The sequence below is a fragment of the Notolepis coatsorum genome (genome assembly GCF_963971535.1).
Source record: "Notolepis coatsorum genome assembly, chromosome: 11".
NCBI classification, from domain to species: Eukaryota; Metazoa; Chordata; class Actinopteri; order Aulopiformes; family Paralepididae; genus Notolepis; species Notolepis coatsorum.
Window position 1 is genome coordinate 30,446,336 of NC_140175.1, and position 23,104 is coordinate 30,469,439.

The window sequence follows — 23,104 nt, forward strand, 5'->3', positions numbered from 1 at the left end:
ATTTTTTCCCCCAAGTATTAATTAACAAACGGACAAAATGGGTTGCTTTCGTTTGCACCATTGTGCGTCCCTGATTTAATTGAACCAAATGCAAAAGGAGTCATGGGTGTTTACTAGGAGGAATGCATCATGTTTACTAGGAGGAATGCATCATGTTTACTAGGAGGAATGCATCATGTTTACTAGGAGGAATGCATCATGTTTACCAAGAGGAATGCATCATGTTTACTAGGAGGAATGCATCATGTTTACCAAGAGGAATGCATCATGTTTACTAGGAGGAATGCATCATGTTTACTAGGAGGAATGCATCATGTTTACTAGGAGGAATGCATCATGTTTACTAGGAGGAATGCATCATGTTTACTAGGAGGAATGCATCATGTTTACTAGGAGGAATGCATCATGTTTACTAGGAGGAATGCATCATGTTTACTAGGAGGAATGAAGGGAGCTGTTCCACCAAGCGAAATAATGCTAACATTTCTCTCCACAGGCTACAATACACCACTACCACAAACAACAGGCCTTTATACTCTCACTGGGCACCAACACACACTGGCACCATGCCCAGGGAGGAAGGGACAGAGAGAGAGAGAGAAGGGGGGGGGGGTGAGTGGAGGGAGGGAGTGAAAGAGAGATAGGAGAGAATGACAGGGGGAAAGGAGATACAAACAGCAGGAGCAGGTGAAAGCAAGTAGGGGAGGGAGAGAAAGAGTTTGAACAAGTGAGAGAAGAGCGAGAGAGGGGGGAGATAGGGAGAGAGAGAGAAGATAGACGGAAAGAGAGGGAGGGAGAGAGAGAGAGGAACCTCTCTCTGAGGTCTTCCTGCAGTGCAGTCCTTGGCTGTTGGCTCAGACCACTGCTGAGTGACTGTGTGAACCCTGTTGGCCTCTTTGACGTCTGTCCAGCTATTGTCAGTGTTCCCTGTGTTTTGGCTGGATTCATACAGGCACAACAGATCATTATTAAACCGTTTCAACCGCCTGAACCCAGGAGAAAGCACATGGAATATGAAAAGACACTGTTTAGACCACTGATAAATGTACAAACGTCTAGAGCAGGCCTCCACAACATTCTGTTTACCCCATGATAAGATATTCTATTCAGTCTATTTTAAAGAGACCACATTTTATTATATTAGAGTGATTGAGATAACCTGCTTATTATAAGGAATTATTATATATATATATTTTCTTTTAAAGAAACGTGACTACGGTCCTAGACATGGTTATCTACTTGTCACATTTGGCCCACATCCAACAAACCCATGCAACATTTGTGCTCCTTAACGCTCCAGGTCGAAAGGTTTGGCCAGTCCTGGTTCAGAGGCACTTTAAAAAAGTCTAAAAAAAAACATTTAAAAGGCAGCCTATGATGTCAAGTGTAGAGTAGAAAGCTAAACATTAACAGAGTGTGTTTCAACAAGGTAACATTCAAATGGCTACAGTGTTTGGCTACATTTACATAGGAACAGAAGATCTGATTGTAACCCAGATTCCACATGGTTTTTCCCTGTTAAAGTACCATACGATCTGATCTATTATATGCTGCCAATAGTTAAAAAAAAGAAAAATCTGCTTTTTGTGGCTGTGTAAATCCACCATTAGGTACACATAAAGTGTTTAAGGTCAGGAAATGACCGTGGGCTACTTTGGATTCTGGTAGCTCTGGGAAAACAACAATGGCCATGGTGGATCTGGCTAATTTCACATAATTCAACTAGAACTTTGTAAATAATGTTATGTTTTGACCATACTCAAGTACACCAGTCCTGCCTCAACTAGTAAATATATTTTAAACCTATTTTCAAATACATTTTCCACCCAGATCATCATGACATGACATCTTGAAACAAGAACAAAGGATTATGGAAAGTTCATATCAAGTTATCCATCAACCGACTATTACAAATAATGGACGTTTATTTGAGTGTTAATACATACAGTAATACATACTTGCCAGTAAAGCCCTGCAACCTTTTTAAGAGTATAAATATTTACAATCATATACAGAATACATCGTCTTTTAGGATATTCATTCTAGTAATAGTGTACATATGGGATATCCTTTTAAATATACCAGGCAGTGTGAGTGAGGGTGTTTACTTTTTTTCAGTTACATACTATTATCCTGTTTATTATAGATGGTTTTCAACTCGACAACACACACATTCTAAATGGACCCGTGTTTACTTCCTGTTGCAGCGTTTGCCAATATCAATAATTGACAGGAAGTAAACACGGGTCCAAGCTGTTCCCTAGCTAATTGCTTCCACTGAAACGGTCTATACAGGATATAGATGTATAGTATATTACTGAATAAGTATTCAGTTTTTAAGATTGCACATGTAAATGTATCCTGTTAATAAGCTCTCATCTCAATCATGAGAACCCTGAGTAAAATACCTGAGATTCGTGGATAATGGACCATATTCACACAGCGGCCATTTTGCTCTTGTGTCATGCTCCACCCTGTTCCTGCTTAAGGGAACAACCCGAGTGTGACCTAGAGGCTAGAGCAAAATGGCCACCAAATAGCCATAGATACTGAGAGCACGGACACAGAGTGTACAAAACATTAGGGACGCCTGCTATCTCCTTGAAATAAACTCTCCAGGTAAAAGCTGTGATCCCCAGTTGATTTCATCCATTAAATCCACGTCAGCGTACACGAGCAGTGTTTGATGTACATGAAGCAGGTGGGTTCAAGAAGGATTTTAACGTTTTGTACCCTCTAAATCTTAAATCTGATCTAGTTTGCTCTATTTTTGCATGTCTCCATCAGCTCGTATATTTGTGAGTGGGATATGAAAGATGCATATCAGCAGCTTCTCCAGGATGAGACCTTCAGGGGGATGTGAAACAACAACCAGAATACAGAGTGGTGTGTTCCTGTCCCCACATGCACTGAACAGGTTATCAAGTCTCAACATCAAAGCCTTTTAAGACCAGTTTCACATACATGGCCTATAGACCATCCTAGACCTAGCCTATATAGACCATTCTAAATTCCTGATTACACCAGTGTTTATCCTAAAAAGATTTATTTGTGGGCGGCCCAAAACAATATCATATAGACCCACCACAAACAGATTTGCATACCTTAGTTTTCTACTATTTAAGTGTCAACTAAAACTATATAAAGCCAAATAACCATAATGGTGGTCATAAATATCCAGCAATCGTGTCAAATATGTAGATATCCCCACATAAGAGTGATATCATGTGCAAGACAACTATACAGTGCTGCTGACACGGCATGTTTTTGAAAAGCATAATAAAAAAACCAGTGTCACCTGCTTTACTTGGAGCAGCTATATTGCCTCCCAAAAAGCAACATTCCAATTGGCCAACATCACTCCCGAGGCTGCCTTTACACGTTTAACCCTTCGTGGGGGCAGATCCGATTAGATCTTCACATGCTAGATCAACGTAAATAAGGAAGAGACACAGTGGAATCACATTCCCCCCTGTTTGGACAGCGACGAATAGATACCATCTGTGACACAAAGAGTTCAAATAATCTCGTTTTTGGTTTCCATAAATCCAGCCCTACATTCACTTGTGTTCATTGACACTACAAAGCAGGTTGCCCTGCAGCCAGTAAACGTAGCCTCCCTCGCTCAGTTTCAGTACAATTCCTTTTGACAAACGCCATGAAAACCGATACTCCACGAGAGCGCGCTCGTGAATGTCCTCTTGTCCAATTGTAATTCCTTTCAGCCATAGTGCATCTCTCTCAGCGCTTTTTGTCATCATTTCTCCCGCAGTCACTGTGAGAGTCAAAGCTCCGATTCCCACAGCTTTCATATTCAATTATTTGGATTCAGCCGAACGGAAAATTACTTTGAACTATTAAATCCCCTTCTAAGTGATTATTCAGGGTTGAAGGGAGGACCACACACACACACAGACACACACACACAAAGAGGCTTTGTGGAGGGTGTGTGCGGAGGGTCCCGTCAGTCATGTAGTCACTTATCCGCGGCATGATTTCCATGGACAAGACACACAAAAAAAATCACGTTCTTTTGTGAGAAATTATAGTGCCACAGTAAGTAAATAAACCCCAGACTAGTGTTTTAATAATTCATTAATTGATTGATTAATTAATTAATTCCTTATCGACACAGGATATCCATTTTCTGTAGCCCCTGAGTAGCCATGTACTGGAGCCCCGCCCCGGCCAGTAGCAGGGGTGGGAACACTGTTCCCCCGCATGGCCTGTACTTCAGAGTGGGCTACAACCACATGATCCTCAGGTCAGAGCCCGAATGTGGGTTAACGGAGACAGTGTGGCGGAGATGAAAGCCCAATAGTACAGACTAATGCCCCAAAATCCTTTAATCTCCATCTGTGGTTTCTACACGTGGAAGTCAGAGAACTGTCCGGTTAACCGGGCTATAGATTTGTGTTTGAGGAACGCGGCGATGGAAGATGACCTCTTGACCTTTGCCGTGCCCGACGTGACGGGCGGCCTGGCGTGGTGATGCCGCTTGTCCACGGAGGACGAGGAGTGGTGGAGCCGCTGCTGTGAACCCACCTCCTCCGCCCCCCTCTTGAAGGCCCACTGCGGCGCTCCGAGGAGGTGCAGGATGTCCAGGGGCGCGGGCCGGTCCACGTACTGCCAGGCCTTCTTCCCCGAGGTGTCCCTCAGCGCCACGCTGGCCTTGAACTTCTGCACCAGCAGCCGCATCATCTTCTTGTGGCCGTGGAGCGCGGCCAGGTGGAGGGGGGTGTAGCCGCAGGCGGACCGGGCGTCCACGTCCAGCGCCACACCGGCTTTGTTCACGCCATACCTGCAGAGGAGCGGTGAGAAGAGGAGGAGCGGACCATGAGGGCATGATGCAATTCAAGTTTCAAGTTTCTTTATTAGTTGTTATACAAAAAATACAGAATACTTTTATATGAAATGCTTTTTTCTGTTATGCTCCTGAGAGTGTGCTAGATAAAAATAGATAAAGTATCAAATAGAAAGTGAAAAGTACGTAAACAAAAATGTTCAGTCAATATACATATATAATACAGAGTAGAAAAATTAGTAACCGAGTTACAATACAATACAATATACAGTACAATGCAGAAATGGGATGAGGTACAACTAGGGTAAGGTGCAATGAGGTATGAATTGTAGTGCAAATCTCTTTACCAATAAATATAAAGTGTTAAAGTGAGTAAAGTGGGTGCTACAGTGAGTTGTTTATTTAAAGTGAGTGTGTACGTGTGGATGTGTGTGCTGCGAGTGTATTTGATGGTTTGTTACATAGTGTTATTGTCGTTGAGCATCCTGATGGCCTGGGGATTGAAGCTCCTTCTGAGTCTCTCTGTACTGGCCATGAGACTCCGGTATCGCTTGCCTCACTGCAGCAGTTCAAAGAGGCAGTTGTTTGGGTGACTAGAGTCTTTGATTATTCTCTTAGCCTTACCCCTGCAACGCTTGTTGTAAATGTCTTGGAGAGTGGGAAGCCCACCTCCAATATGCGTTCGGCTGAACTGGCCACTCTCTGTAGTCTGCTACGGTCTTGTGCGGTGCTATTCCCAAACCAGGAGGTGATGTTACCATGCAGGATGCTCTCTATTGTGCATGAGTAGAAGTTCTTAAGGATCTTCTGACTCACTTTGAACTTCCTTAGGCGCCTAAGGAAGTAGAGGCGTTGCTGTGCCTTCTTGACTACACTGTCAATGTGTGTGGTCCATGTCAAGTCCTCGGATATGTGGACTCCGAGGTACTTAAAACTGTTCACTCTCTCGACCGGTGCCCCGTCGATGCCGAGGGGGCTGTAGTCCCTGGCTCCTGACCTCCTAAAGTCCACAATCATGTCTTTTGTTTTGCTGACGTTCAGGGAGAGGCATTTCTCCTGACACCACCGCGCCAGATCCTCTACCTCTTCCAGGTAGGCCCTCTCATCGTTTGCAGAGATCAGGCCCACCACTACTGTGTCGTCAGCAAATTTGATGATTGTGTTGTTGTTCCGCTGTGCCACACAGTCATGTGTGTACAGCGAGTAGAGGAGGGGACTCAGAACACAGCCCTGGGGGGGCCCCCATGTTGAGGATAATGGATGAGGAGGTGCAGTTGCCTGCTCTCACCAACTGGGATCTTCCCGTCAGGAAGTCCAAGACCCACTGGCAGAGGTCATAGTTCAAGCCCAGGTCCCTGAGCTTGGCTACGAGTTTGGAGGAGACTATGGTATTGAATGCTGAGCTGTAGTCGATGAATAGCATTCTCACATAGTTTCCCTGCCTCTTGTCCAGGTGTGATGCTGCTGTCTGCAGCACATGGGCTATGGCGTCCTCCGTGTACCTGTTGGGGCGATATGCAAATTGCAGGGGGTCCAGGTTGATGGGGAGGGAGGAACAGATGTATCCCTTCACAAGCTTCTCAAAGCACTTCATGGCTATGGAGGTGAGAGCTACAGGGTGATAGTCGTTGAGGCAAGCGGGCGTGGATTTTTTGGGTACAGGGATAATGGTGGACTTCTTCAGACAGGTGGGGATGACAGCCTGTTCTAAGGATAGGTTGAATATGTCAGTGCATACCGGGGCCAATTGGTCGGCACAGACTTTTAGGACGCGGCCGGGGATACCGTCCGGTCCTACTGCCTTCCTGATATTCACTTTCTTAAAGGTCCTCCTCACCTCATTTTTCCTGAACACTGAGGGCGGAATCCACAGAGAATGGATTGCGGCAAGCAAATTGCATCCGCGGAGCCTGCTCTGCGTCTGGGAGCTATCCACGAAAGCACATTGCGCGATGAGATACCAGCGCAGACACGCCCAATATGTGACCTGGGATGGTGCGCTGCAGGCCTCGAATCATTGCGGTCAGTGACATGGGATCGCGTCAGGGAGGCAACCAGCAGCGACGGTGAGATGTGCACTCTGGAGGAAATGGCGATGGATGGCATCCCCGACTCAAAGTTCGAGATGCCGAAGACGATCCGTGACTTCCACCAGTACCGTGAGAACATCACATCAACTGACGGGTGGTCCTGTACAAGGACAGAGTAATTATACCACTCTTACTCCTACACGCTGCCCACCAGGGCGTATTGATGATGACCGCCCACGCAGAATCCTCTGTGTTCTGGCCAGGCATGTCGGCTGACATCAGCGCCACTCGGAGGAACTGCGAGCACTGCCACCGGATGGCATCTTCACAGCCTGGAGCGCCGCCAACCCTGCCTATCCCAGCTGTTTACCCCTTTCAGGCGGTGTGTTCAGACTTCCTCATGCACAGGGGCGTGCACTACCTCGTGATGGTGGACCGGTACTCAAACTGGCCGATCATCTCGAAGTCGATGGGGGGCGCCGCCGGCCTCATAAATCACCTACGTCGGGCCTTTGTGACGTACGGGACGCCAGAAGAGCTCACATCGGATGGGGGCCCAGAGTTCACCTCCACCGAGACCAGGTCATTCCTATACAGATGGGGCGTACACCACCGCCTCTCGTCTATGGCCTTCCCCCACAGCAACTGCCGCGCTGAGATTGGGGTGAAGACAATGAAACGCCTTATCACCGACAGCACCGGCCCAAAGGTTAATTGTCCGGAGGAGAAAGATGAGCGTTACAGTGTTGTAGCAAAAAAACAACTCTCTCCTGAATCCTGAATCCGATACACCTTTTCTTCCCCAACTAACGGTATCTTTTTCTCCGTTCCAATACGTGCAGGGTGCGCGCTGTATACAGCACGCGATACAAGGAGCATATACGGGCGAACAATAAAACACTATCAGGTCAACAGTAAATATATATCTTATACAAATAAAACTATATATTCTAAACTATTTTATCACACTTTTTACTTCTTACTGATGACTATTTTTAAACTGAATCATTTTAAACTATTTTTATTATTTGTATTACTGAATCAAACTGTAAACAGAGAGCCTATTGGGATGCTAGATCCTAATGTGAAACACTGATTTACCATACCTTGCCGTCTATCTTTTTATTTAAATTTTTTTATGCTCGTTATTATTATTATTATTACCCTACCTACTTTATGCTCTGTTGTTGTGAGCGACACACTGCTCTGTTGTTCTATAAGGTAACTTAGACCTGTACTTTGTAAAGAAACTCAAAGTGTTAAGAGCGATGGACTGCTCTGTTGTATGTTAGAGCGATGGACTGCTCTGTTGTATGTTAGAGCGATGGACTGCTCTGTTGTATGTTAGAGCGACGGACTGCTCTGTTGTACAGTATGTTAGAGCGACGGACTGCTCTGTTGTATGTATGTTAGAGCGATGCTCTGTTGTATGTTAGAACTTTGTAAAGAAACTCAAAGTACTAAGAGCGATACACTGCTCTGTTATATATTTTTCTTTATTAAACAATCTTATCACACTTTTTACTGTCCGTTCCATCTTATTATTTTTATTATAATTTTTTTTATATTTTAAACTGAATCAAACCGCACTTTTTTTACTCTATCTAATCTATTCTATTTTATTATTTATATTGTTGAAGAACTGTGATTTGCCTAACCTTGCTACCTCTCTATCTCTTTGTATTTACATTTTTAATTTTTTATGCTCGCTTATGCCTGTATTTTTTACTGTTGTGAAGCACTTTGAACTGCAACCTCTGTATGAAAAGTGCTATACAAATAGTTATTATTATATATGGTATAGAAAATAATAAACGTGGACTTTAGGCGATGTTGAACTAATTATAATTATTAATCTGGACCTTCAGAACAGCTTGCATCGTTCGGTATAGACTGCTGTTCCGAAAGATGTAGCCGTCGTGCACTGACCCAGGGAACTTGGCAACCACATTAGTAATTAAATTACTGGCGTTACACACCATCTGGATATTGATGGAATAGGTATGTTTCCTATTTCGAAAAACATGCTCATTTTCGCCGGGTGGTATCGCGGAAGCAGACCGTGTTAAGAAAAGACAGCTTCGTCACTTATAATTCTATTGTACTATATTCTATTGTGCTATATTTAATTTCGTTTATATCCCATTTAAGTGTCGCTTATATAGAAAAGAAAAAATAACAAACAGACACAATTAACTTTCAAACTGAAGTGGGAAACCAACTCGGAATAAATAAATAGTTTATTCTGGAGCATAACGCCACAACATTGCCTGCTCAATATCATCCTTGATTTCATCCAAACCCTTTGTGGATTCGGCCCCGAGTCTCCATCGGCAGTGGCTCCCCCTTCTATTGCAGTGGTCTGTAGGCTGGTGTTGTTATTCACAGCCTCAAACCTCACATAGAAGGTATTGAGTTCATTCGCCAAGGAGACATCATTGTTCAGCTTGAGGGAGGTGCCTTTATAATCTGTCATCGTTCTGAGGCCCTGCCACATACCTCTGGAATCAGCCTGTTCAAACTGAAGTTCAACCTTATCCCTGTAGCGCCGTTTTGCCTCTGTTACCGTCCTCCTTACATTGTATCTCGCCGCCTTGTGCTCGTTCATGTTGCCCGTCACGAGCCCGGCATTATAAGCTGAGGTGTGCGCTTTCAGAGCCTCGCGGACAGAATTGTCTACCCAGGGCTTTTGGTTTGGGCCAATTTACCATATTCACATTCGGTTTATGTAAATGGTAAATGGACTGCATTTATATAACGTGTTTATCCAATGGGCTTTACAACTTATGCCTCACATTCACCCATGCATTCACACACGGCAGAGGCAGCCATGCAAGGTGCCAAACCTGCTCATCGGGCGCAGTTAGAGGTTAAGTGTCTTGCTCAAGGACACTTCGACGGGCTGCTGGGAGGAGCTGGAATCGAACCGGGAACCTTCAGATTACCAGACGACTGCTCTACCTCCTGAGCCACCGTCTCCCCTATACTATACTTTTTCCCCCTTCAATTACCTTGCCTGTACCTCCCCTCCCCCTCCCCTGTGTTGCCATGACTCCACAACCTCCCCAAGGGGATTAATAAAGATCCATCTGATCTTATCTTATAAATGTCACTATCTGGGTGAAATCAGAGTAGATGTAGACACACTACAGTTCACTGGGTGTACACCGGCTGTGAGTGGGTCGTAAGGTCACAGGTTCAATCCCTTGCGGGTGTATTCCAGTTTTGAACAAGTAACTGCAGGGTAACTGGCATTGCATCTACGGTCCCCACAATCTCTGCCAAAATGCCCTATAGAGCAAGGCACTGAACCTTAAAACTGTGGTGTGCTCCCGTGGGCTCTGATCTCTCAGATGAAATGCATATACATAAGGTACTACGGTTATGTACTGTATATGTATATATATATATATATTATATAGGAGGGATATTGTGAAAAAGCTAAATTCAATCGCCTTGTGTGAACTGCAGCCAATTTGCTCTTATATCATGCTCAGGTTGGGATTCCTTTCCACCCTGTTCCCACCCTGGGAATGGAGCGTTTTAGCGTTGCATATCCTGGATACCTCTGTACCCTACATAGATGACATCACATGGTGGAAATTCATTTTTCAAGAGACAAAACTAGGATAAAATGCTAAATCTTCTTCATCAGGATGCTTTGACCTTTTAGGCGAGACAGCACCCCCAAGATCACCTTTTTTCGACGATAGTGATTTTGTTATATTTTGCTTCCTAAACATGTCTTCTATGAAACTAGTGACAATAAAACGTCAATAACACACATTTAGTTGTTTATTTAACTTCATTTTGCCTGATTGCATCCATAAATGTGCACATATGTAATGGGGAAGTGCCTCATTTGCATATATAAAAATAAAATTAAGAAAACTTGCAATATATTATTCAAATTGTCTTTGCCTATTAGATGGTACTACACTGTTACTACACTGTTTGTTTGTAGTCTGTGTGTAGTTCTGTTCAGTTCAATAACATCATTATTATTATGTTATTCAGTTATCACATCAGGCATGTGTTTCGGTTGTCTATTACTAATGGTTTGATTGGGTGTTGTTTGTAAATAGCAGTTTCAAATAAAAATGTATGGCATTTTACAATACAAAACTTTGAGGTTGTTTTCTGAAAAACTAGTTTTTATGCATTTTACTTACACACAAAGTCTTGGAACTCCATTTCCCTAGTACCTACACACAACAAACTTTCCACATTTCTCCCCATCCATATTATGCTTCTTTCTATAGAAAGGTTTGTTGATATAGATAATTCATAGCCGGGTTTATAGTACATTTTATACCAAAACTAGGCAAATAAAACTCTTGCATCTTGTATCTTGTAGCTCTGTACCCAAGAACTTAAATCTAGATCTATGAAAGGATGTTTATTTGTGCTGCTAAACCAAAGTCATACAGCTCCTACAGCTTCCTTTTCACCTTTGGATATTAGTCAGCAAGGACCACGATGGAGATAAGTCCAAGACGTTCTCGTGTTATCCCTTAAACGGACGGACTGCATTTATAACAACTTTTATCCATAGTGCTTTACAATTTATGCCTCACATTCACCCATTCACTCACACATTCAACACACAGACAGTGAAGAAGGCGACCATGCAAGGTGCCAACCTGCTCATACAGTTAGGGGTTAAGTGTCTTGCTCAAGGACACCTCGACACGCTGCCCGGGAGGAGCCAGAATTTATTTTAAAAAATGTGGTCAAATAAAAAAAGGCGTGAGAAATGTAATCTCTCACCTTCGAACCCAATCATATTATAACATACTGCTACTGCCTCCATATGGAGCAATCAACCAGGATCAGGCTGTTGTAAACACAGAGCCTTACCACAATTAAGCGGACGTCTAATCTCCCTGCACTCACGGACTGAGCGGCATAGGAGGTCCTTTGTCCCCCACTGCCATCAGACTGTACAACAGCGTAATATAGTGCGGGGGACCTTGACCTCTGACCTGTTCCCTACACACCTGTTTTTACACACTTGTTTTATACACCTGCTTTTATCTCATCACGCTCTTATTGATATTGATAGATATGATTTAATTGAATTTTATCATGTGCTTATTTTTTATTCATGATGCAGACATAACGTGAAACAACTGAATGAGAACTGTCAATGTCTGTATACTGTGTGCGCTGCGAGATACCCTGAATTTCCCCAAGGGGATTAATAAAGTATCTATATATCTATCTATCTAAAGCCTCCATAGTCAACACACGTCAATCTCAACCCTTCAGAGCAAAGGCTAGACCCAGGATTAGACTCGGGGCGGAGGCCAAAGCTTGGCCCAGGAGGAGGGCTCTCATCCAGTCATAACAGCGCCCCCCCCCCCCCCCCCCTCAGAAGAATACTCCAGTAGTAACTGGGCCCAGGTTTGCCTCCCCGAGAGGCTCGGAGTGGGACAGCAGCAGTGAGGCGCTACACACCGCTCAGAGTTCACACAAGAAGCGTCTCGTACCCTAGAGTGTTGAGGACGCGGTGGTCCCCGTGCTTGGCGATCCAGTGGAGGACAGTGAAGCCAGTAATGAAGTCCCGCCTGTTGAGCAGCGTGGGGTCGTCTCTGAACAGCGAGTAGATGTCAGTCCAGGACCCAACGGCACCGTTCACCAGCCACAAATGTACCTGCGGCTCCAGAGGAACCAGGTCCGGCTGAAAAAGAACACATCACACACACAGCCTGTGAACCAAGCTTTGTGCTGGAAACAAACTGTCACAAACCAGAGAGAGAAGAGTGTGTACTTTGCATCCTTTTATATGCCCAGCAGCTAGATAAGTGTGTCTCTTTTTTTTTTATTGTTATTATTCTAAGCAACACATCACAGTTTAAAAGTTACTAGTTAGTCTTGTACATATATTATCATGTCATTATAGACAGCTTGACTGACCAGCTATATAATGTGCTCAGGTGTGGCAGACACTACTGTCCCTTTAAATCTCTTCCTCTGCTAGCAAGATTGTTTTACATTCCAGTTGGGAACATCGCGAACATCACCGCCTAGCCAAGGCTGGCTCTCCTTCGGGCAGACTTTGTTTACCTATCTGGGTGTCTAGTGGACGTCATTTCAATTGTGTATTTAATATACGTGTGAACAGCGCTCTTGGTCAGTTTATGGCCAGACGCTACTGTATTAACATGTTGTCTCTGACTGTAAACTGTCCTTTCATTGTGGCCACGGTGAAATAAACCTTTCCATTATTAATAATGACTCAGAATGATTAATGTAAACGGCTCATCGTTTAGTCCCTTTAATATTTCCCATTACAGACATCACTCCAGATAAGACTGTCTAACTGAGGAATGTATCCCTCACACTCCTACTTTATCTTTACGGAAATGTTCAGATGATGAGACTTAAGATAAAAGCTCTGCATATCAGTAACCCAATCACTACATTGAGATAACAGACATAATCTGATCATAACAGAATATAGTTATCATCACATAATAACATGCCCCGATAAAAAACAACAACACTATTGTCACACAATACAAAATGTGGACTTATTCTGCTTTCTGTTCCAATTATTCATCAGATGAGATAATAAGAGGATTAAGAGCATCGGCTAAAGTAACGCAGAATCCTACCTGTTGATGGAATTTGGAGGAAGAGGAGGGGAGGCCCGGCTTCATCCCTCCATCCCCCTTCTCCACCTCGGCCAGATCACTTAAGCTTTGAGAGGAGGAGGAAAGGGAGGAGAGACTGCAGCCCAGGCTGAGAGAGGAGGAGAGGAGGTGGAGGCGGTTCTGTCTGGCAGCGGCGCCTCCTCGTCCTCCTCGCCCGTCCCCAGCGAAGGGCTGATCCAGGTCGGCGCCCAGACTGCGGCACAGCCGGCTCCGTATCCTGCTGCTGACTCGCCTGGCGGCGGACGGCCGGTGCACCACCACCACGGAGGACGGGGAACCGTCGCTGGACTCCGCCCCCTCCTTCCCGACGTCGTGGAGACGGTCCGTGGAGTGGCGCCATGGCGGCCGCGGCGCGTCGTCGTCGGTGGGAGCGTCGTCGACGAGGTGCCCCGTGGAGTGGTGCCAGGGCGTGGTGGACTTCCTCTCCGCTCGGTGCATCAGAGCCAGGAGTTTGGTCTCTTTGGCGCGCTGGAGCGTCTCCTGGACCTTGGACTCGCTGTCCAGCTCACCTGAGACATCAGAGTCAACGGCATGAGGTTCAATTAGGCATAACAAAAAATATTGTTTGGTTCCTGTTGGTTGTCAGTTAAGGCCATGGGTAGGTAGGGAATTTATTTTATTTTATTTTTTCCCACGGCGACTATGGATAGGGAATTTCTTTATTTAATTAAAATGTTCACAACAACATGGATGCATGTACTCTGCCAGCATGTTTAATATCCATAATACTAAAGGTTTGACTAAGATTTTTATGAAACTTTATTGTAAAAAAAAAAGAAATAAAAAGAAATCGGATTTAAAAAAAATTTAACTGATAAAATAAATGGGGTTGCACCTAAATCGGCAGGGTCGTCGGCAACCGGAACCAAACCATTATTTTTGTTAGGCCTTACTATTTTTTTAGGGCTGACCTCGACTAAGGATTTGGATAGTCGACTTTGATTGGCCGAAATTTGCCGATACTAGTCCATTTGGGCTGTGGGGGGGGGTGCTTAATGTCTGAAGGAGTCGACGGAAGGCTTCTTGTCCTCTGCGAAAGCATGCAATTGGTCCTCTGATGGATACATCTTGATATTTGTCGAGTCTAGTGTGTTCATTAGATGGGTGAAATCCTCTTTCAGTGCCTCTGTGCCAGTTTTCTTAGGCAGTTAGCCTCTCTGGTATGCATGCCATTAGCGTTAGACACGCTTCTAGGCCTCTTTGCTTTTGGAAAGAATGATTAAAAAATATAAATTAAAAAAAATCTAATATTTTTTTATTTTATTTTTTTGCATTCGACTAAGAGGTTGGCAGTCGACTACGGCTCCTTTCGATCGATTAGTCGACTATTCGGGGTCAGCCCTACTATTTTTCCATGCAGGCATTTTTGTTTCTTTGTTGAGAGTTGAGGCATATGAACAACAACATAGTTGTATCCCAAATCCCTAATTAAAATAATCATGATTAATGGGGAATCACACCAATTTTAATGTATATGGAGCAGCCCTAGATTTTACATCCCAGTGACATCACAGATGGGAGGGTTCTCTCTCTCCGATTTCTAGATTTAGAAGAGAGTGGTCAGTGCCAGTGGTGCGTCTTTACAAAAACGAACTGTACCGTCCTAGGGAACAGGAAGAATGTATGTGAATGAAAGATGCCATTCCCCTTTAAGATACCTAGGATTTACCTACACTACCCAGGACACTAAGTATGATCCTTAGTATTCGTTTATGTGCTGTGTTAGCTACATTTTCATGGTAATATTTAGGATATTCTGTTTATTTGCGAATGCACGGATATTTGCAATCAGGATATGAACATGCAAACATAAGGATATGAACATGCAAACATTTTTATCTTAACCAAATGTTAACCATGAATCATCTGGATTGGAATATGCATGTAAAACACACTCGGTAGAAGACTACTGCATCCTTTATCTTCCCTGAAACACTGACATTTTGTCCAAGTGTCCAACTAGTGCTCAGAATGGACCCGTCATAAATACAGTCTGCATCATGTAGTGGGTGACTCACGTCTTTACAACTCATAATGAGGGATGCAAACCTTTCTTTTATGACTGTTGTATGAAGGGCACTAATTTTACTCTTGGACAAAGATCAGGGACATGGATCAATAGCACCCACTTCAACCTACTTCCTGTAAAGTACCTACCTTACCTTGCTATACAAATATAAAGTGTATTATAACTGTCAAGTACACAGACTTACAGTTACAGGTATTAGGCCAAGTAAAGTAAACCTTTAAATGTAAATTAAAAACCAAACCTGTGAATTACAATAAGTATACGAAAACATGGAAAGCAATTCCCCAGCTACCTGTTGAGGTGTGTAGTGCCTCATCACTGCTGTCCCACTCCGAGCAGAGGGCGGCAAACCTTGGCCAGTCACTACCGGTGGAGTATTCTTCTGAGGAGGCGGGGAAGACGCTGTTATGACTGGTTGAGAGCCCTGCTCCTGGGCCAAGCTTCGGCCTCAGCCCTGGCCCTAATCCTGGGTCTAAACTTGACCCTAGCCCCGAGTCTAATACTGGATCTAACCTTGACCCTAGCCCTGAGTCTAATACTGGATCTAACCCTGGGTCTTCTAACCTTGACCCTAGCCCTGAATCTAACCCAGACGCTAATCCTGGGTCTAACTTGGACCCTACCCCAGAGTCCAATACCGGATCTAACCCTGACCCTAATCCTGGGTCTAGCCTTTGCTCTGAAGGGTCGAGATTGACATGTTGATTATGATGGCTTTGGTTGTGGTAAGGCTCTGTGTATTCAGCTCCATCATCAGGAGTGGGAACGTAGCACTCTGCTTCCAAAGGCAGACTGCTCCGAGGAGGTTTGGAGTCCCCTGGATCCTGCCCCATCCTCAGGCCTGGCTCCAGCCCCAAGCTCAGTCGTGGGCCATGGTGGGTAGCCTCTCTGTCCTCTTCCGTGCCCCATATGCAAATAACTGGGACCCCGCCGCCTGGTCTTCTACACCCCGGTAAGTTATCCTTTCTGTCTCTCACCGCTAGATTAGTCGAAGGAAGAGTGGAGGGGGGGAGAGGGAGAGGAGAAGGAAGAGTGGTGGGGGGGAGAGGGAGAGGAGAAGGAAGAGTGGAGGGGGGGAGAGGGAGAGGAGAAGGAAGAGTGGAGGGGGGGAGAGGGAGAGGAGAAGGAAGAGTGGAGGGGGGGAGAGGGAGAGGAGAAGAAAGAGTGGAGGGGGGGAGAGGGAGAGGAGAAGGAAGAGTGGAGGGGGGGAGAGGGAGAGGAGAAGGAAGAGTGGAGGGGGGGAGAGGGAGAGGAGAAGGAAGAGTGGAGGGGGGGAGAGGGAGAGGAGCAGGGGGGTCAGAGGAGAAGCTGGAGATGATGGCTCTGCCCGTTTGTTCTAGTCGTGGGACGTTCACCGGCTGTGCACCCCACACTGCTGGACCTGGCCTCCTTTGATCCTCCTCCTCCTCATCGTCATCAAAGTCACCACCATCATCATATGAAACTGCAGATTTGTAGCTTTGTCTGTGTTTCGCACGGCGACGGGTCACCTGCGGGTCAAACCGAGGCCCTCCTCCGCCTATGCCAGATTCTTGTATGGGGATTTCTTCAGGCTTGAGGGGAGCTGCTTTGGGCTGCAGATCAGGAGGAGGGGGGCCGTGGTTCCTTCTCTGGTGGTGATCTAAAGGCTCACTGGGCTGCAGATCAGTAGGAGGAGGGCCGTGGTTCCTTCTCTGGTGGTGATCTAAAGGCTCACTGGGCTGCAGATCAGGAGGAGGGGGGCAGTGGTTCCTTCTCTGGTGGTGATCTAAAGGCTCACTGGGCTGCAGATCAGGAGGAGGGGGGCCGTGGTTCCTTCTCTGGTGGTGATCTAAAGGCTCACTGGGCTGCAGATCAGTAGGACAGTGGTTCCTTCTCTGGTGGTGATCTAAAGGCTCACTGGGCTGCAGATCAGGAGGGGGGCAGTGGTTCCTTCTCTGGTGGTGATCTAAAGGCTCACTGGGCTGCAGATCAGTAGGAGGGGGGCCGTGGTTCCTTCTCTGGTGGTGGTGATCTAAAGGCTCACTGGGCTGCAGATCAGGAGGAGGGGGGCCGTGGTTCCTTCTCTGGTGGTGATCTAAAGGCTCACTGGGCTGCAGATCAGTAGGAGGGGGGCAGTGGTTCCTTCTCTGGTGGTGATCTAAAGGCTCACTGGGCTGTCCCAGTTGAGCACCTGTGTAAATGGGTTGGTCTCTAAGAGTGAACTCAGGTAGAGGAGTAACTTCTGCTTTAGAGTTCTGTTCACTCGCAGTCCCTTTAGTATGATATGGGAAGTTGGTACTTGCATGGGGCTGTTTTTTTGCGCACTTCGGCGCCAATGGAGAGGAGCTTTGGAGAGGTTTCTCCAAGTTGAAGTTGGTAGTCTCATCTTGGTTGTTGTTGTTGTTGCTGTGGATTCCCGCCGACGCCAAGAGGAAACTCTCAGTGGTTTGTGGTGGTTTCGGGTGTAGCAGGGGGGATATCTGGGCTGAAGGCTGCCAGGTTGTCTTCTTCTCCGGGGTTCGGTCTCTCGGTTTCGCCTGGTCTGGCTTTCGTCCGGCCTGCCTGGGCGACTGCTGACCACCACCACCGGGGGGTACCACCGGGTTTCCAGGAGAGAGATGCCCCCTGAATTTCTTCCTCAGCACAACGTTTACAACCCCCTCGTCTTGTTTGACAGTCGCCACGGAGTTGACGAACTTCTTGAACTGCTCCCGGTACCGAGTCCGGTCCTCGTGGTCCCGCAGGAAAGCTTTAAAGTGGAACAGCAGGTCGGAGTTTTTCACGGTGCCGCCGTTGCTCCGCAGAAAGTATAAAACCGAATCCTGTGTGAAATCGGTCACGTTAGCCATGATGATGATACATCCAAGTTGCAAAGGTCGGGAGGTTTGTTGTAAACAACGTCTTGTCGCTTTTACACCAGGAAATATAACTCCACCCACCTCAGGGCCACAGCGGTCTTAACTTCGTGCGCACCTGCATACCTGAAGCGCCTCCGCGCGGGGGGAGACTGTATGGGGCGGGATCCCAAATGGCTCACGGGCTTCTAGTGAGTCATCACATGCCAAGAGCTTGACAAATATTATGCTATTTTAGTTGCACAAGCCGGACAAGGCAATAATAGCTACAAAATAATGTAGGCCTCTCATACATTTTCCAATGCATTTAAGTTTTAACTATAAAATGCATGACATTTTAATTATATACAGGTAGGCTACACACCCCGTCCCCTCCCCCGCTTCATGTTCAGTTCAAAACTTGTAATCCCTATTGATTGATTGAACATTTTAATGAACAGATTGCAGAATGGGTACAGTACAGCTGCTCAATACACACCTTGGGGATGCAGACCAGAGAAAGACTTTCGTCTTGTTTACATCAGGGTCCCCCATTTTCAATTCATAATGAGTTGAAATGAATTAATCCAAATCTGATCCGATCAGACAGGGATTAAACGTTTTGAACTCCTGGGCCCAGATGATCAGACTTTGATAAAAAGCTCTGCATATCAGTAACCCAATCACTACCCACCATCTCACACAAAAACGTTTAGATAAATGACACGTCGATCAAAAGTTTCATCATATTTGAAAACGGATGAAAATGAAAACCAAGAGACAGTTTGGGACACTTTTTGTCTTTAATGGTGCCAGAAGACATTCAGCAGTCCAGAGTCAGTCACCAACAACGCCAAAGCAGGAACAAGAGCTTTTTGCAATAACAATATATAAAACAAAACTTCAAAAACAAAATGAAAACAGAGCATGTTTTTTTGTATGTGTTTTTTCTCTTGAACAGCAAAGTTTAGGTAGTCGCCTTAACTCCTCTGCTTCTGGTTACAAAGCTGTGAACCTGGTCAAAACACCCACAATTGCACAAACTACTTTGGGCAAAATCCAAAAACAATATATTGCTATATTGCTAAAATCACTTGTAAAATGCCTCATCTGTTCATAGACACAGGAGTATTTTAAAAAGTCCTTCTTCAGTCAAGCTACCACAACAAGCTGAAAGGAGGGGGAGAGAGAGAGAGGGAGATAGGGGGATATTTATATTAGCATCTTATTAACAATCAAATTGCACTTCACTAAAAATAAATCACTTTAGTTTTCTACTCGGGCGAATGACAACACACGTGGACTCATCTATACAAACACAACATCCTTACATTCGACTGATATAATCATCTAAGTGACGAGAGAAGTGATGGGTTAGGGACAGCGGCGGTGTGGAGCAGTGAGAGGAGGAAGGAATGAAGGAAGGATAAGAGAAAACATGAATAAAAAAGAGAACGATATGTTAAAGGGAGTGAAAGACAGAGATAAGTTGACAAACAGTGACAGGTTTCTTTACATGAGTCAAAAGAGAATATTCATACAGAGAGAGAGACTCTGGGAAGAAAAATTCTACTTGATTTTAATTTTTTTTTTAATGGTACCTTTTTGCCCTTTTATATTTATTTATCTTTTTTTAACCTTTTGTATTTGTGTTCAACAAATAGTTAATGAGATAGTAGCAGCTTTTTTATTTTTTATTTTGTTGTTTTTTTGGGGCTCTGCGTTTCAGGCTACGGTGCTGGCGACAACTGACTTGGAACTGCGAAACACTCTGAACACGATGGGGCGTCTTTTCCCAGTGGCAACTCAGAGAGAACCGGGTTTCCAATAAGCATCTTCCGGCAGGAAAATCATCTTTGTTTAAATTGTATTCCTGTACTGTACTACTTTTCTTTGTAGTACTTTTGACGTTCTCGTTCCCAGGGAACGAAAAGCCTCGCTTTTTCGGTGTTATCATCACCTATTGAATTTCATTCTTTGCTTTCAATGGCAAAGCTCTCGTGTGCTACCATTTGGCATCCCCATTTGTTGTTACATATATTCACGTGGATTGCAATTGGGGATACCAAATGGTACGGTACAGTTGAAAGCATCCCACTGAAATGGAAAAACAAAAACAAAAAACACGATCTTCGAAACCCAGATGCACTAGAGGAAACCGGAGCCCCTGGTTGGACAGAGAGAAGAACAAGCCTCGTCTAGGAGGCGCTGACGGGCTGCAGAGGTGGGCAGGGGGAGGTGCTGCCTTCCTGTCGGGACAACAGGACACTGCAGCCCCCCAGCCCCGGAATCCCGCATTCTCCTCCCACTAACACTCCCGCTGTGGTTCCCCCCTCCTGGGTGGTGGTGGTGGTGGTGGTGGCACTGCTGCTGCTGCCATCTTCGTTATAGAGGCGCTTGATCCCATCGAAGAACTCATCCACCTCCATCTCCTCCACCTGCAGTCAGGACCAGGTTCATTAGAGTATGTTTGAGGTTATTTTTGCGTGTGTGTGTGTGGACAGACATGACGTGACGTGTCAGAAAGGTCACGAGCCAGATTCAAACCCATGGCCGTAAGCGCACTGAGCCACCGAGATCCACTCTTTATTAGCTTATCGTTTGGGGTTTTACATTTATTAAAGTTAAAAGCATTCAACTTTGCCCCCCATACATGTTTTTGGGGAAATTCATTTTTCTCTAGCACTAATAGATTTTCAGGGAGGTTTTAATATAAATTCTCTGCTCATCGATCGTCTATAATTATGCCAATTTTATGCTCATTTTACACCCATGTCCATTTTGTGTCTGCATCACTGCTGTGAAGCACTTTGGGCTGCAATTCTTGTATGAAAGGTGCGATACAAATAACATTTATTATTATTATTATTATTATTATTATTATTATTATTATTATTATTATTATTATTATTATTATTATTATTATTATTATTATTATTATTACTAATGGCCCAGCGCAACAAAATGAATATAGAGGGAGACTATCAATACAACAATAAAAGCCAGTAAACACATCAGAGAACATGATCACATCCATCAACACAACATGTGTGTATGGTACCTTGCGCTTGGCCGAGGCCTTGCAGCGCAGCGTGACCTGCTGCAGGTGGTGATGGTGGTGGTGGTGGTGGGGTCTCGGTGGGGCCAAGAGAGCCGGACAGGGCTGCAGGCTCCCCTCCACGCCAGCCAACGTCTGGGGCAGAGCTGTGGCACAGAGGGGTTGGTCCCTGGAGGAGGAACCAGCTGTGGTCCCTGCAAAGTTCCAACGTGACGACGGTATGAATTTAATGCAGTTGCATAAGTTTCAGCACTACTTCTCAACACTTCATTATTATCGCTCCTACACACACACACACACGGCTCAGATATGCCAACACCTGGTCTGCCACCCTTGCCCCTGTGTGCGTTTTTTATGTGGGTGGTGCACTAACCGCAGACTCAAAGACCGTGTCAGTGAACACAAACATGTCCCATGGCTAGACATGTCAGTCTCACTTCAGCAACGAGTCACCCCTAAAAGCAGAAGGAATTGAACATATCAAGCCCGCCACTAGAGGGGGCACTTGTCTCAATTACTCCTTTAGAGAGAGTACTGGATTAAAAAAGAAAGTTGTATTTTATTTTTTTAATTGGACACCGGTTTTCTCAGGAAGAGATTGATTAAACTTTTTTTGTAACCATTGCACTGTGCAGTTTCACTCTGCCCTGTGTCAGAACCATTAAAGAGATCACATACTATGAGACATGCCCCCCAGGTAAGAGACATGCCTCCAGGTGACATACCCCCAGGCCCCAGCTAAGAGATACATACCCCCCAGGTAAGAGACATACCCCCCAGGTAAGAGACATACCCCCCAGGTAAGAGACATACCCCCCAGCTAAGAGACATACCCCCCAGCTAAGAGACATACCCCCCAGCTAAGAGACATACCCCCCAGCTAAGAGACATACCCCTCAGGTAAGAGACATACCCCCCAGGTAAGAGACATACCCCCCAGCCAAGAGACATACCCCCCAGGTAAGAGACATACCCCCCAGGTAAGAGACATACCCCCCAGGTAAGAGACATACCCCCCAGGTAAGAGACATACCCCCCAGCTAAGAGACATACCCCTCAGGTAAGAGACATACCCCCCAGGTAAGAGACATACCCCCCAGCCAAGAGACATACCCCCCAGCTAAGAGACATACCCCCCAGCTAAGAGACATACCCCCCAGGTAAGAGACATACCCCCCAGCTAAGAGACATACCCCCCAGGTAAGAGACATACCCCCCAGCTAAGAGACATACCCCCCAGCTAAGAGACATACCCTAAGCTGTTTTTTGTAAATGTTTAACCCACCAACAGCACCCATGCTATAACTTCTGTACAGCACTGGAAACAACATTTAATAGATTTCTATACTATAAACCACATCCTTAAATGGTATCTGCCCACTTATGCCAAGGTGACCAATAAAAGGCATATCTTATCTTATCCTTCCCTGTAATGTTCTTTCACCCTCGTTCGGCCATTTTTCCGAGGCCATTTTTCCTTATGAATAGAGAAAAGCCTGAATGTCAGTGGTGACCGATGTTAGAGGCTGACTGCTGCATTGTCCCATTATCCATTGTATACTTTCTTCACTGGTGCTGTTGTGTAAATTAATGCACACATGTGATGTTGTGGGCTACCCCCCCAACCCCCCATCTTTTCTGTGTGTGTCTCTTATGTGTTTTTCTGTGTAAGGGTTAGTATTTGTGTGATTCGTTTGAGAGATGCGAAGCACCTCTATGACCGGAACTG

The 23,104-nt window shown here is 45.3% G+C and overlaps 2 protein-coding genes across 2 annotated transcripts in view; both read right to left on the reverse strand.

Annotated features, from left to right (window-relative positions):
* Positions 1 to 1,907: 1,907 nt before the first annotated feature.
* sowahb (sosondowah ankyrin repeat domain family member B) lies at positions 1,908 to 18,332 on the reverse strand (the record flags this gene model as incomplete). The annotated part of the gene is made up of 5 exons (XM_084324892.1): positions 1,908 to 4,801; positions 12,327 to 12,517; positions 13,455 to 14,002; positions 15,815 to 16,534; positions 16,904 to 18,332. The coding sequence occupies 5 exons, from the start codon at positions 18,330 to 18,332 to the stop codon at positions 4,366 to 4,368; spliced, it is 3,324 nt and encodes a 1,107-aa protein (XP_084181018.1). The 3' UTR covers positions 1,908 to 4,365.
* Positions 18,333 to 19,101: 769 nt separating this feature from the next.
* Positions 19,102 to 23,104, reverse strand: part of ccni (cyclin I) — a 36,467-nt gene continuing 32,464 nt past the window's right edge. Inside the window, exons 9-10 of the mRNA XM_084324548.1 lie at positions 21,379 to 21,569; positions 19,102 to 20,755 (exon numbers count right to left, since the gene is read on the reverse strand). Of these exons, the coding sequence (XP_084180674.1) occupies positions 20,516 to 20,755; positions 21,379 to 21,569 (431 nt within the window). The 3' untranslated portion in view covers positions 19,102 to 20,515. The remainder of the gene's footprint in view (positions 20,756 to 21,378; positions 21,570 to 23,104) is intronic.